The sequence below is a fragment of the Phodopus roborovskii genome, unplaced genomic scaffold (genome assembly GCF_943737965.1).
Source record: "Phodopus roborovskii unplaced genomic scaffold, PHOROB, whole genome shotgun sequence".
Lineage (NCBI taxonomy): Eukaryota > Metazoa > Chordata > Mammalia > Rodentia > Cricetidae > Phodopus > Phodopus roborovskii.
This window is the reverse complement of record NW_026126514.1, coordinates 18,409,568-18,423,576: the sequence shown is the minus strand read 5'-3', so window position 1 is coordinate 18,423,576 and position 14,009 is coordinate 18,409,568. Positions and strand designations below refer to the sequence as shown.

The following is a 14,009-nucleotide window of genomic DNA, read 5'->3' as shown; positions in this document are numbered from 1 at the left end:
CCTAGAATTTACCAGGAAAGTGTTTTGGGTCAAGGTACTTCATGTTTTCTGGTCCTGGTTTGTCAATCCTCCAAATTCATATAATAATATGTTTCCATGCAGGAGTGGTCTGAAGACTACATGAGATGAGATTTGCAAAAATGCCTCATGTTGGAAGTACCTGGAAATGGAAGCCACTGTTCTTATTGTCATTATCACCAGTACTGTTCCTCAGAATAGAAGCCATTAACTAAACTTGGTGTTAGGGATGCCTGTGTGGGGCAGCTTAAACTTGAACAACTCACTTGTTACTGTGTGAATCATAACACCCAGGTTGCTGAAGAGACAGGATATAGAATCTCCTTAAAAATTGTCCTCTACCACCATAGTATAGACAGTTTTAACTCAGTACATTATTTCCTTTCCCATCTGTTTGTGTTCTCTCCAGATGTATTTCTTCTCCTATTTTCTGGGCTAAAGGTGTTTTTTAATGGACAATGGTCTGTCTTATTCTCGAGCATTTCCCCAGGATACATTCTCTTTGGCATTTCTGAAAAACAAAACAACAGAAGAAAAAAAGAAAAAAAAAAAAAACCACTCTGTTCAGTGAGATCAAAGGAAGAGTGGGCCCATCAGGGGCAGAATAATAACTTCTCTATTTCGACTTCTGCCGCTTGCCACTAACCCTTTGATAGTCAATAATCTCCTGGAACTTCCTGGCCCTCAGACACATCCTGCCCAGCTCCATTCATGCCTATGTTGCTGGTTATCCCTGGAAGTGAGCACACTAAGAGTTTATATGTTGATATCAAATCTGACAGGATACAGTCAGCAGCTACCTTCAGTGATTCACATTTGTGGGGGACTCTGCCACTAGATTCCTGATACCATCACCCATGTACTTGTGTTTAGCCTCTTGATTTTGGAGTGACGGGCTAAATAAGAGCAGCACCATCACATGATGCAGAAAAGCACATTCCAGAAGCTGAACACATCTGCTTGCACGCAAGATGCATGCTCTTTGTGCTGTTGCTGATGAATTTGTCAATGGCAAAATGTAGTCTGTGAGCCTGTCTGTGGCGGTGTCCGGTCTGTCTTCTGCATGCAGGAGAAAAGAGTGACGCTGATACATTTCTGTGCCCTGCTGAGATGAAGTTCAGTTTTGCTAGGTCTCGAACTCAGGAGGGAAGAGAGGTGTGGCCATCCCTATCTAAATGTCCTTCTGTGGAATCATCGGTGCAGCAGAAGGCATAGTTCTTTGTAAGATGACGTCTATCCTTGGGTTTCTGGAAATCACTGCATTCCCTGTAGTATAACTATGTCCCAGGGAAGCATCTCCTTCAATGCTGTCATTTTTACAGAAAACTCTAATGTCTTCTTTCTAATTCAACATGCTAGAAGATTAGCATCTTTTCAGAGTGTGTTTCACTACCTAATGGGAAACAGAAGGCTCTGAGTCCAATAGCCCGTGCATATGTTCCAGGTTCCATCTAAATAAATGTGCCTTTAATTTGACTTTTAGATTCCATCCTTCTGTATTAAATGCTGTCACATTCACAGCATTTATGCAAAGTCTTCAATATAGCTGATGTGCTAGCTACTTTGGACCTGGCTTCTGTAGTCTGTTTCCCCTGATATAGATCAGTAGTAGAGATGCCATGTGTACCAGCTCACCCTCAGCAAGGCACAGTAAACAAGGGTCTGTGATGAGGGTGGCTGTCTCCACAGGGAAGTGGGAATTTGGGGGGGAGCAAGAAAAAAAGTCTGAATCATCTTTTCATATGTAAAGTATGGATACATCAAATATAAGTAGTATATAATATATCTAAGGCTTTAAAGTTTTATGTTCAAAAGGTCTCAGAGCAAAAAAAAAAAAAAATGTGCAAAAAAGCTAAGCTGGGGGAAATTGTAAACAGGTTACAAAATTCTGGTTTGGCTAGGTCTGGTGGGACCTGTCTACAGTCCCATCTACCTGGGAAGTTGCAGCAGGAGGATTGCAAATTTACGGCTTGCCTGGGCTGTGGTGCAAGTTCAAGGACAGCCTGGACAATCTGATAAGACCCTGTCTCAAAATAAAAAGTAAAAAGAGAACTGGAGATAAACACAGGGCAGAGCACTGCCTACTCTACCTGAGGCCCTGGGGTCAACCCCTAGTACCAAATATCAAAAGCAAAAATGAAGAATGGTTCGACAAACCAAAACGGGGAGGTTTAAGAGTGGCAACAAGCTGATGAGCCTCCATTTTTCTTCTTTTTTCCCACAGAACGGAAGGGGGGATAACAAAAGGGGCCACCATTGGGGTCCTCCTGGACTTGAACAGAAAGACGTTAACGTTTTTCATCAACAATGAGCAGCAAGGTCCCATTGCATTTGAGAATGTGGAGGGCCTGTTCTTCCCTGCTGTCAGCCTGAACAGGAATGTGCAGGTGAGCACCAGGGCCCCGGGACTCAGGGCAGCTTGCTCAAGCTGCTGCTTCAAAGTCTGCCCAGGGGCAATAAAATCCCCACAACCCCAAGAGGGAGGCTGATCCAAGGCGCGGACTGCACACCAGCAGACCCCTCCTCATGTCCTTGCCACAGTCTAGTTAACCACCCACAGGAAACACAAGCCTCCTCCACCCTTCTCTTTTTCATCTCTAAATAGAATTGAATGTCTTCAACAGACTGGCACAAAAGCCAAGGAGGCGATTCCGAGGGAGAGGCTCCTCTCTCCTTCACTTGGCCTCAAGCTGTTGGCTGGGAGGCACAGTTACTTTCAGTTTCCTGTAGATACAAAACAACAGTTTCTTCTCACTCCTTCACTCAACAGATATCTACAGGGCCCCTTTGACGGTGCCAGCTCTGTTGTAAACATTTGATAGCTGTCAGTGGGAAAGGGGAAAAAACAAAAACAAACAAACAAACAAACAAAAAAAAAACACACACACAGATACAAATCTTACCCTCCCTAAGCTTATACTCCAGTTAGAGCTGTTAAGCCATGTGGCCAGTGGGCATGCATCGTTGAGGTCACTGCTGATCTGAACCCTGAAGGAAGAGGGTCACAGGCTGGGAGGAGTTTCCCAAATGGAGCATTGCCCAAACTTACAAGTTTCTAAGGCGCAAGGGCCTTTGGGTGGGCAGAGAAGGGCAAAGAGGCTAGTGGGCTGGGGCAGGGGGCAGCAGAGGGGGTTGGTGGAGCTTGCAAGGAGTGTGGGTGGGGCCTGCCAACCACTGTTAGAATCCAGGGCCTCACAGCCCTCCTGAGCTGGTCCTTGAATTACTGAACATGAACCTGGCCTTAAAAATAGGACTTGAAAATCAAAATCCTGTAGATGATTCATGCCCCCATCCTCAGACACAGCCTTGAAATGCTTTGAAATCAATTACTGGCTATGAGCATATGCAATAAAACCGCCTACAACCCAGCAACCCCTGCCTCCAGCCTTCTGCCTCCAAGTAGGTGGGGCTGTCTGAGAGGCTAGAATCTAACTCTTCAGAGGCCAGCCTGACATCAGAAAACAGAAAGCTTAAACTGCTGTCGAGGTGAATCTCAGAAAAAACTCATTCGAAATATTCTACCTTTTCAGCCATTTCCCTTGCAAAGACTACCACACAAGTCATGCTTCAGGCTTTCAAGGATGTTATAGCATCTTTAGACAAAGACAGTTGACAGGGATGGTACGGACAAAAAGGGAAAAGTGGCTATTTTTATGAAATGCTTCTAGTATTTTCCCATAGCTAGTCACCATAATTTTAGGTTGCCTAGAAATTAGCACAACAACAACATAAGTGCCCATGTTTCTTCCTATTAAAGTCCCAGAAAGAAAGATTTGCCCATAACTGGAATTCATGAATAAGCTAATGTGTTCTTTGCCCATAGACTTGGGCAGTGGCCACTGCGTGTAGGCCAAAAGTTTCATTACCTGTAGATAAGTGCCATGTCTTCAGACAAAAGAAATGCAGTAACCAGAATACTATAAAAGACGTAGGTATTGTGTCTCCTGGGTTTGGAGGTGAGGTCCACCATGGTGGCCAGGCTCTTACTGCAGCTGGAATCCTGTTAGAAATTCCTTTAATGTCTTTAGGATAGATGTTTAAGAAAAGTGAGTGGCCCCTTATCGAATTGAGGGCACACAAACGGCACTGTGACTAATTGAATGTAAGCACTGAGTCCTGCATAGCTTACAGTCTCACTCCCCAGGTCACGCTCCACACTGGGCTTCCGGTCCCCGACTTCTACTCCAGCAGAGCTTCCATAGCCTAAGGGTATGCTGCGGAGGCACTAGCTGTCCCAGAGGGACGCAGGGAACCACCAGCCTCAGCAGACGCAGAATTGGGAGAAGACAGAGAAGGAGAGGAGCTGGTCTTCTGCCATCTTCGCCCCTGCAGCACCACCCTTTCCCATCAGCCTCTCCGCATCATTTCAACTTCGCTCCTTCCGCACCCAGATGTTCTAACCCACAGAGGACCTCGGCAGCCCCCCTTTTCCCTCTGTTTCACATGTTGCTTTTTCTTTAATTTAGGGGTTTGGGGCTTTTTGTTTTTGTTTTTGCATTGTTTTGCCTTATTTGTAGAGTGAGTTTTGGAGTTTTTTTGTTTTTTTGTTTTTTGTTTTTTGTTTTTTTTTTTTTTTTTTTTTTTTTGGTTTTGTTTTTCTTTTCTTTTCTGATCATGTTTTGCTGACTTACCTAACAGGCACTGCCAAGAGAAAATTCTCCTAGAAACTTTTTTCTTAAGCTTTTGGTCTCTGGAAGACGCTGTAGGAGAGCAGGTAGGAAAGAAAACAAATTTAGAGTTTGCCATTTGACTCCTAGAATGTTCTTGCCCTGTTTCTTGTCAAGCAATGTCAGCTCTTCATGGCTACTTCTCGGGAGGTAGGCAGAGTGCACCTGGCATACAGAAGTCCTACTACACCCACCCTGAAGCACAAATATATCAGCTGCACAAGTTCACAGTAGGGTGAGGGCTTTCAGATAGGCTCTAGACACTAGGCAGGCCAGGGGACTAAACGATTTGATTCATTTAGTTAATGCAAGATTTTAATTAAGAATGCTGTGGACAAGGCACTGTTCAAAACACTAGAATTCTGTGTTCCAGACAGTGGGGAATTTATATTCTAGAAGGGAAACAAAGCAAACAAATAACTTCAAGTTGTTCTAAGTACAAAAAGGAAACCGTCGAGAGTCAAAGAAAATGTCACTGACAAGTCCTTAGCTTCATGCTGAACCCATCCACTCTAGGCCATCACACCAGACATGTACCAGCCCAATGCTTTTTCTACCGCACTATCTTAATTATGGTCCTTGCTGCCACTCATCACAGAGCCCTTCTTTGGCAGAAATAATGTCAGCATTGTTATTCATTAATGCTGCAGTCATAACAAGCCTTAAAAAAAAAAAAAAAGAATGTTAAAAACAAAATGACCAGAGAGCACAGGGCCCAGTCACAGCACTGGGGCTCCTAAGTTGCAGACCACCACATGCACATTCTCAGGACAAACACACCATCTCGATGTATACTCTCTGTGCCTGTTAGAAACCAGAATCCATCCACTCACAGCCTGACTTTCTAAGGAAGCTCAAATCAGGTTTGGAAAAGCATGAGCGTGGATGTTATTCCTGGGACTGAGTGCAGAATACCCATGCTGCTATCCCTGTTACTGCTCCTAGCAGGGTAGACACGTACCCTTCAGATGCTTTCGTTTGACACGAAGTTTTAGAGAACGCAGGACCTGGAAAACAAATGTCTGATGAGTTGCCTACATATTTTCCACTGAGCCAAGAAACCCACTAGAACAAGGGTAGGACCACAGAGGAGGGATGGGAGAGCTGACATTGCTTTGGCAAAAAGTAATCTATGTAAATAGCTCATTCTCTACTCTTGTGCTTCTGGGCCATCTGTCGTTATAGTTTTTTCTAGTTAGAACCTAATTTATTGAATGGGTGCTATCCTGTCTGTGTCTGTCTCGGGTTCTCGTGGCTCCAGGACACTGTTGCAGAACAACACTAGTTTGACCTTTGATTTATGCTCTAATGAGACTCGATGGCTGGGCCGCTAGTTACTACTCTCTCTATTAAATCCACCCCGCTGGTTAGAGTTCTAGTGACTTGTAACAAATAGTTTACACTAACTACAACTATAGATGCATACAGCTACTGTACTAGAAAAAAAAAACAAAAACAAAAAGAAAAATACTGTCGTTCCTGGTATGCAAATAAAGGGTTTTAATGAGAGAAAACTGTCTCCAGAGAAGTTCTTTCTAAGTTTGTACATATTTTAGGGGCAGAAAGTTCCCAGGGATCTTGAAGGAGAATGTTCTCCATGCATTTCCTAGAGCAGGGCTGTGCCTCTGGGTTTTACACAGCCCCCTAAGCTGACCTTGACATGAAGTGTGCAGGTTTGCAATGCTTTGGCATGTGCCTCCACACACTGAGACTTTACAGTGTGTGGCTACAAACTGTGCTGCAGAATATCAGTGTCCCTGACTGCTATAACTTTTCAGAATAGCTACATAGCACATCTGTTTTTACGTAATCGAAACACTATGGATCACCTCTCATTTCTAAGAACCATCTTTGCTTCTTATTAAAAGGGAAGCAGAGCACCGGAGTGATTTCTCAAGCAGTAAAGGGCTTGCTGGACCTGAGTGCAGTCTCCAGAAGCCAAGTGGCTCCTCTGTAATCCCTGCACGGGAGAGGTGGAGACAGGAGGTGCCCAGGGGCTTGCTGGCCATCCAGTTTAGCCTGCTTTGCAAGTTCTAAACCAATAAATGACCCAATCTCAAATTAATTAATTAATTAATTAATTAATTACAGCACATGGGTAGCACCTGAGAAATGATTCCCAAAGGTGTTCTCTGACCTCCACACAGGTGCCTGCACACATACACACACACACACACACACACACACACAATATATATATATATATATATATATATATATATATGGTTATGTAAAAGTCACTGGTCTGAGTTGAAGTGTCACAGAGTGGCATGGGGCACACTGCCACCAGCTGCTGCCCTCTGTCTGGTCTTTTTCTTGCCCCCTAATGGGGCACTTTTTCTGCCTTCTTTTATTTGTCCCCTCCATCCCTGCCAGGTTCCCTTCTCCTCACTACTTAATGAAGCCAGTTAGCTACTCTTTATTCTTCTCTGGTGCTAAGGTTAATGGACTTTCTGCTCCCAGTGTTTTCTCCCAGGAATGATGACATGACTTGCCAGCAATCCGCTATTTTCTGGAAATGGCATCCTTTCTGCCTCTAATGCATGCATTTATCTTTCACCCATATACTCAACTCAGATGGGGGGGGCTGCTATTGTATCCAGAGTTCTGATTAGAATATAGGGGATGAAAGTAATTAGACAAATAAGTTCTCAGATTACACCACCTTACAATCTTTATGGACACACTAGGGAGCACTGTGTGCATTGCAGCTACTGCTACCATGTCACAGATCTTGCAATGTATTGTCTTAAATTGGGACTACCTAGATCTTGCATGTCTCTGAAGAACCAGCTTTGGGGGGCAAACATGGAATTTGGGGTGATGGCTATGAATGAACAATAGGAGCACCCAACAAAGCAACAGTCCAGACCCTTTGATTCATGACCTCTCCACCCTGCCAACCTTAAGTAAAATCAAGGCTTCTTGAACAGAAGGACTGTGATGCATTGAGACTGTGGGACTGATAATCTGTGGCTAATGGGCAAATGGAGCAGGTAAAATACTGAGTGGGATATCCTGAACAAAGGGATGATTCATGGGGAGGATGGATCGGGATGGCCCTTTATTATAGCACACTATTCAGAGCACATATATTTCATTTTCTTGATTTTTTTTTTTAAGATAGAGTTTCACTATATAGCACTGAATGGCCTGAAACTCACTGTAAACCAGGATGACCTTGAACTTGCAAAGATCCTCCCACCTTTGCTTCTAGAGTATTGGGTCTACAGACATGTACAACCATGTCCGGGCCAGACAATCTTAAACTTAAAAATTGTTTCCTGCAGCTTCTATTTGATATTTTCAGACTGTTGTTGGTCACGAGTGACTAAAACCATAGATGGCAAAGCTGTGAATACGAGCAGGGCTGGACAGTGTTTGCACAGTGACTGGGACACATAGGGAGGAGAAGCATGAGGGATTCGGTGAGCGTTAAGATGAAAGACATGTCAGACATAAGAATGCATTCTTAAGTAGCCTCCACTCTCTGCCCCTTGGATGACTTGAGAGCAGAGACATTCTCTGGCAGAATGCAGCAGCTAGCCATGAATGTCTGGGTTATGGGTCATACCATGTAAGCTGTGTGTGCCTGGGCCAGTGATGACACTCACCCACAGCGCCTGCATCCCTAAAGTGAAGGTGAGCACACAATTGTTCTGAGAGTTTCATCAAATAATGTTATCTACAACACTCAAAATAGTGCCAGGCTATTCTGTAGAAAACTGAAATATCCTCCTTGAGGAGGAGGGTATCCATGAGACTCAAGATTCCCAAAGTTAGTCTGAGACTCCATGGCTATGCATGCAGTAAGCAGTTGCTGGGAAGTCAAGACTCTCACTGGCCAGGCTTCTTACAACTCTAAAGTCTGCCTGGCACTCCTGGGCTGCAGTTTTCCTGAATCAGCACTCACTCTTGGCTTTTCAGTGAATCATCTCTGCTCCTATGAGTAAGCCCAATGAACTCGCTGCATCTCTAAGATGTTCGCTGATGTCTCGTAATAAATAGAGCTCTTAATGTTTAGCCAGATCTCAACTGGGTGTCAGTAGTGACTCTTACCATCATATTCTGACAAAATATGTACTGAATGGAGTTTTTACAATGGTAATCAGAAGGATGTTCCCAAGAACAGCTGCAGCATAACATAAAAAAAAAATTAACTGAAAATTTCATGTATTTTGAAAAAGGAACCACAAAGAAAGAGATACAGGTTATTTCAAAATGATCAAAAATATTATACAGAATTCGGTCAACTAGGATGGGGGAGATGGCTCAGCAGGTAGGGTCTTACCAGCAAGCCTGATGTCCAGAGTTCGATCCCTAGGACCCACACAGTGGAGGGAGACAGCCAACTCCCACAAATTGTTCTCTGACATCAACACTGGTAGCATGATCTGCTTGCTCACATGCATGCACTAAGTAAATCAATCTTTTAAAATTTTAAAACCTGGTTAGTTAGAAAGCAAAACCATACTCTTCAGTCTTTACTACAGAACATTCAGGATGCTAAGGTGTCAAATATAAAATATTGAAAACTTTAGTCAGGTGATAGTAGCACACGCCTCTAGTCCAAATACTTTAGAGGCAGAGGCAGGCAGATCTCTATGAGTTCAAGACTAGCCTTGTCTACAAAGAGCTTCAGGACAACCGGACTACATAGAGAGACCGTGTCTAAAAAAAGACAAGAAAACTGTAACAAAGAGGAAAAGAATCCAAATATTTATATGATCTTCCTCAAGGAAGCTTAAACTTCTGTCAAACATTTTATTCACTAGATATCTTGATTTTCTAAATGTTCTATCCAATTTTTCTCTGATTTACATGTTAAGCCCTCTTTTCGTATTCCTGCCCATTTTCTTCTTTAATCCTTTAATTAAGCACAGATTCATTGAATTTGCTGATGTGTTGTTGTGCCAATGCGTTAACAAACTGAATACGGGTTGTGGTGTTCTCTATGAACTGCTTTGCTTTGACCTGAGTGGTTAATGAGTTCGTAACCAACAGTTCCACAACAGCCAAGGATGGATTTCCTGCACTGTGGTGCCACTTCAGGGGACTCCCAGCATTGTCCAAGATGTCTCTGAGCAGCACAGCTATCGATGTGAAGAAAGACTTGGCCTTATAGGCTGAGGATGAGGGGTAGGTGAAGGTTTATTATGTTCAGAATACTGAAGCATCCACAACTCAGTAAGTCTTAAGGATGAAATCCCAGCCATTCAGATGAAGCACTGAGGACATGCCCTGAAGGCACCAAGCTGTGAAAGTAGGGCCCAAGGGAAGCAGCAGGATGTAGGAGACTGGTATAATGTGGATAAATAAGAATCTGGGAAACGATAGGCTGATGGATGTTTATTAGGGGAGAAATCACTTATACCAGAAACAGATGACCACCAGCAGTTTCCTTCTCCAAAGATGCCTCGGAATGCTCTCTGTCTCCAATCAGGAACCAAGAGAGAGAGCTGGGGTCCGGGATCCCAGACCTAGTCCCCTCAGGTCACTCCCACACCTGTCCCCATGCCCCAATGGGCGTGGTCAGTACAACAGGTATGGGCAGGGTGGATATCTCACTACAATTCCCCTTTTAGTCTAAAGATTTAGGTTTAAAACAAAACTATATACAAAGACAGTAAATATCAAGTATGCTCTAGGAAAAGGAAAATTAAGAACATACAAACTTAAGACCTATTGCCAGTGAGGTAACAAGAGAAAATGGCAAGAACTACATATCCAGTCCTAGGGTGAAGGCACAACAGAGATTATATAGAGTTGCCCTAAGCTGGAAAGTTTAAATCTTGTACCTAATATTTCTATTTAGGAAGAGAGAATAATAATTGTGACAGTCTAATCTTCAACCTCATCAAAGACCTGAGAAGGAAGATAACAATACTAGGGCAGGCAGGAAGTACAGGTGAACAGCTTCCACAAGATGCAACGAAGACAGAAACAGCAGGCTACCTGGATAGTCACCCAAAGTCTCACAGCAATGTTGGGGCAACCAGCTTTGGCTAAGGCCTAGAGTATCTCACAGACCACTACAGAAGCAGGGAAGTAGAAAGGCTGTCTTACCCTGACTTGGCAAGGTTCAGCAGTCTTCTATGTTTGTCTCCTACAAGCACAGTAGGACAGCATGTCCAAAATCAGTGGTTGAAGTGGGGGCAGTTCTTTGCCCGAGAGGCCATTAGTCGAGGAGAGGATGAACTCCAGAAGCAGGGTCATCGGTGCCCAACTTATTCTCAGGAAATGCTCAGTGCTGTCAGGAGCAATAGTGTCTCATGTCAACAGAGTACAATTATTAAAACATTTAAATGCCATGTTCTGCGGGTCTATGAAGTGTTTGAAGATCAAACATCTATGTTGGACTAATCTCATAGATACATAGGTATAAGAAACATGAGTGAAGATAATCTGAAATACTCAGGAACTTAGTACTTCTCTAAGTAATTAGCAAGGACAATGTTTTTAGCAATATAACTATATACATAATACATACATATATGCAACAGAGGTAGAATTGAAATGTCTTGACCTAAGGTAGAACTATATAGTGCAACATGATAAAAATATAAATATACGGTTCTGAAGAAATGGCTGCATCCACTGGCTGCTCTTCCAAAGGTCCTGAGTTCAATTCCCAGCAACCACATGGTGGCTCACAACCATCTGTAATGAGACCTGGTGCCCTCTTCTGGCATTCAGACATACACATAGGCAGAACACTGTATACATAATAAACAAATAATATTTTTAAATATATATATAAATATACAAAATGTCTTGAACATATGTAAAGGTATACATACATGAAGTATAATAAAGATATCGTGCACAAAATATCATAAACAGAAAGATCTTAACAATATGACAAAATATAATATACAAATCATTCAAGACAGGAATACAAACTTAATTTTACATAAGTTACAACATATAAAAATCCATAACAGTACAAATTGTATATATCTAATAATTACTAAGATAATTCACAAGAAGGTAAGTTAATCTACCTATATCCCATCTAAACCATACCCGTTCCAACCATACCCTATATTTATCTAAAAGAGATACCAGAGTCTGAACATCACCTTCCATACCCAACCCTAAGTAACTAAAACCAACCTTATGCAGATGAATATTATCCCTTAATGTCAACAGTAGGGAAAGGGGGCGCCGTTATCTTAAGATTACTTCCTGCTGAAATGGGATCCTGTAGGAAAAGAAAATGTAGGCAACAAAATTTCTCGAGGGGACTAGCTGTAACATTTGTAGCTAGTCTCTGCTTGGCAGGAAATGCTTGACTGTGAAGTTCTATCTGAAACTCTGGCCTGGGTATAGTAAGAAGGTGCAGCATTTCAGCTAGCTAGTCTGGAGTTGTCTGGAGCATTACAGTCCCAAAACAGTTTTAGGATGATGTTTGTAGTCCAGATGCATCAGGTTGAGTTAAGTGGAAACGAAGTGGGGCCCCATCTTCTTTCCAGAGAGTTCAAAGATTGCTGTTAGGAATTGTTATTATTCCTTGTGGAAAACTTAAACATAAAAATCAACATAAAAATCTCAACAAAACAAAACAAAAACCCCTGGTTCTCAACCTCTGCTGTCCCCTGAAACCACCTATAAGATTAAAGCTGGGGCTGGGGACTACTCAGATGGAAAAGTAGTATGCTACACACGCAGTAAGACTTGGATTCAACCCATGTTTAAAAAAAAAAAAGCCAGGCACTGCTCTTGCCATCCTAGAACTGGGTCTACAGAGCTACAAAGACAGGGAAATCCCTGGGGCTCGCTGACCGGCTCGTCCAGCCTAATCTGCAAGTTCCAAGCCAACCAAACACCCTGTCTCAAAAAAGAAGGTTCTTAAGTTGTTCTCTCAGGTCCACAAACATGCAGGAGCATCACACACACACACACACACACACACACACACACACACACACACGATGCTTTCCACGCCAGCTCTTTAATGGTTCTGAGAGCCATGTGGTTTGAGAGTCTGTGGTTCTTCAGGTTCTTCTGTTGGTCTTAGTAGCCCAAAATGCTAAAAGGCTCCTGGGTGAGGACTGAGTGAGTGAACTTGGAGGCAGTTTTGGTTGTTATCACCCGTGCTTTTACAAAAATAGCAAAATGTCTTCCGAGGTATCATTCCATCAGTCTGTCACTTCTGGTGTGTCATTTGTACTGATAACTAATGACTTAAATTCACTCCCTAAATACCACTTAGGAAGCTGGGGAGATAGCTTGATGATAAAGTGTTTGCTGCAAAGCGTGAAAAGATGAGTTTGGATCTCCACCACCAAATAAAAAATGAGGTGTGTAGCGTACACCGGGAACCGCAGTGGTGGGGATGGACACAGAGACAGGCAGGCTCAGTGAGAGACTGTCTCAGAAAATAGGTTGGAGAGCAATAGAGGAAGACAGCCCTACATACATGCAGCAGAGATCCTCTTTCTCTCTCTCTCTCCCTCTCTCTCCCCCATGATGCAACATAAAAAAAGAAAAGACACAGTGCTTATGCCCAGAACAAGTAGTCATATACTGGAAAATATCTTGAACTAACCTACCAGTTTTTTTAAGTTTAATTGTGCAACCAGGTATTTACATTTTATCACTTAGAATAAGGATGACTAAGGAGATTCAACAGTGGCAAATACAAAAAAGTGTTATTATGCAGCAATTCTAAATAACACATGCTTTTTCTTTCAAGTCCCTTAATCAAGCCCTCTCTCTTCTTTTCGTTATTTAATCCCTTCCCTTCAAAAGACTGCATATCTGAATCAAAATGTCCTAGTGGGATTTCTGTTGCTATAAACCAAATTCCAAAGACTGGATACTTACAAATTTTAAAAAGTTAGTTTGCTCAGAAGGCTGAATGCCCCAAAATTAGGCAGGCCCATGTGTTCAGCTTTTGTGAAGGGCCAGCACCTTGCTGTCTCACATCATAGTAAGGGCTGGTGCAAAAAAGGCTGTCATATGGCAAGAAAGGAAGCAAGCAGAGGCTAGGCTCACCTTCTTTGTACAAGAACTCACATTGTCAGAACTAACCTGGGTCCCAAGAGAACTAATGGGTATTGCGGTAAATAAGGATCAGGATAAACAAATAGGCCGAATAGATGTTTATTCAGGGAGAAATAACTTACAACCTAGACAGATGAACACCAGGAAATTCAACCCGATCCTCTCCTGTCCGAGTCACGCCAGAAAGAGAGAGCCTTTTCTGGCCCCTTCTGACCTCCTTCCACAGGTCACTTCCGCCCATGGCTCCACCCCCCAATGGGCGTGGTCAGTGCTACAGAAGGACTATCTCACTATAATTCCCCTTTTAGTCTAAAG

At 42.9% G+C, this 14,009-nt stretch overlaps 1 protein-coding gene across 8 annotated transcripts in view; it reads left to right on the top strand.

The window, feature by feature from the left end:
* Trim9 (tripartite motif containing 9) overlaps positions 1–4,377 on the top strand; it is a 98,983-nt gene extending 94,606 nt beyond the window's left edge. For 3 of the 8 annotated variants that reach the window (XM_051195946.1, XM_051195944.1, XM_051195948.1), the window contains 2 exons: positions 2,243–2,405; positions 4,163–4,376. In XM_051195946.1, the coding sequence (XP_051051903.1) occupies positions 2,243–2,405; positions 4,163–4,225 (226 nt within the window). In that variant the 3' untranslated portion in view covers positions 4,226–4,376. Of the gene's footprint in view, positions 1–102; positions 230–2,242; positions 2,406–4,162 lie in introns of those variants that run through there. The other 5 variants (XM_051195949.1, XM_051195945.1, XM_051195952.1 and 2 more) reach the window with 3 other exon arrangements.
* The last annotated feature ends 9,632 nt before the right edge of the window (positions 4,378–14,009 follow it).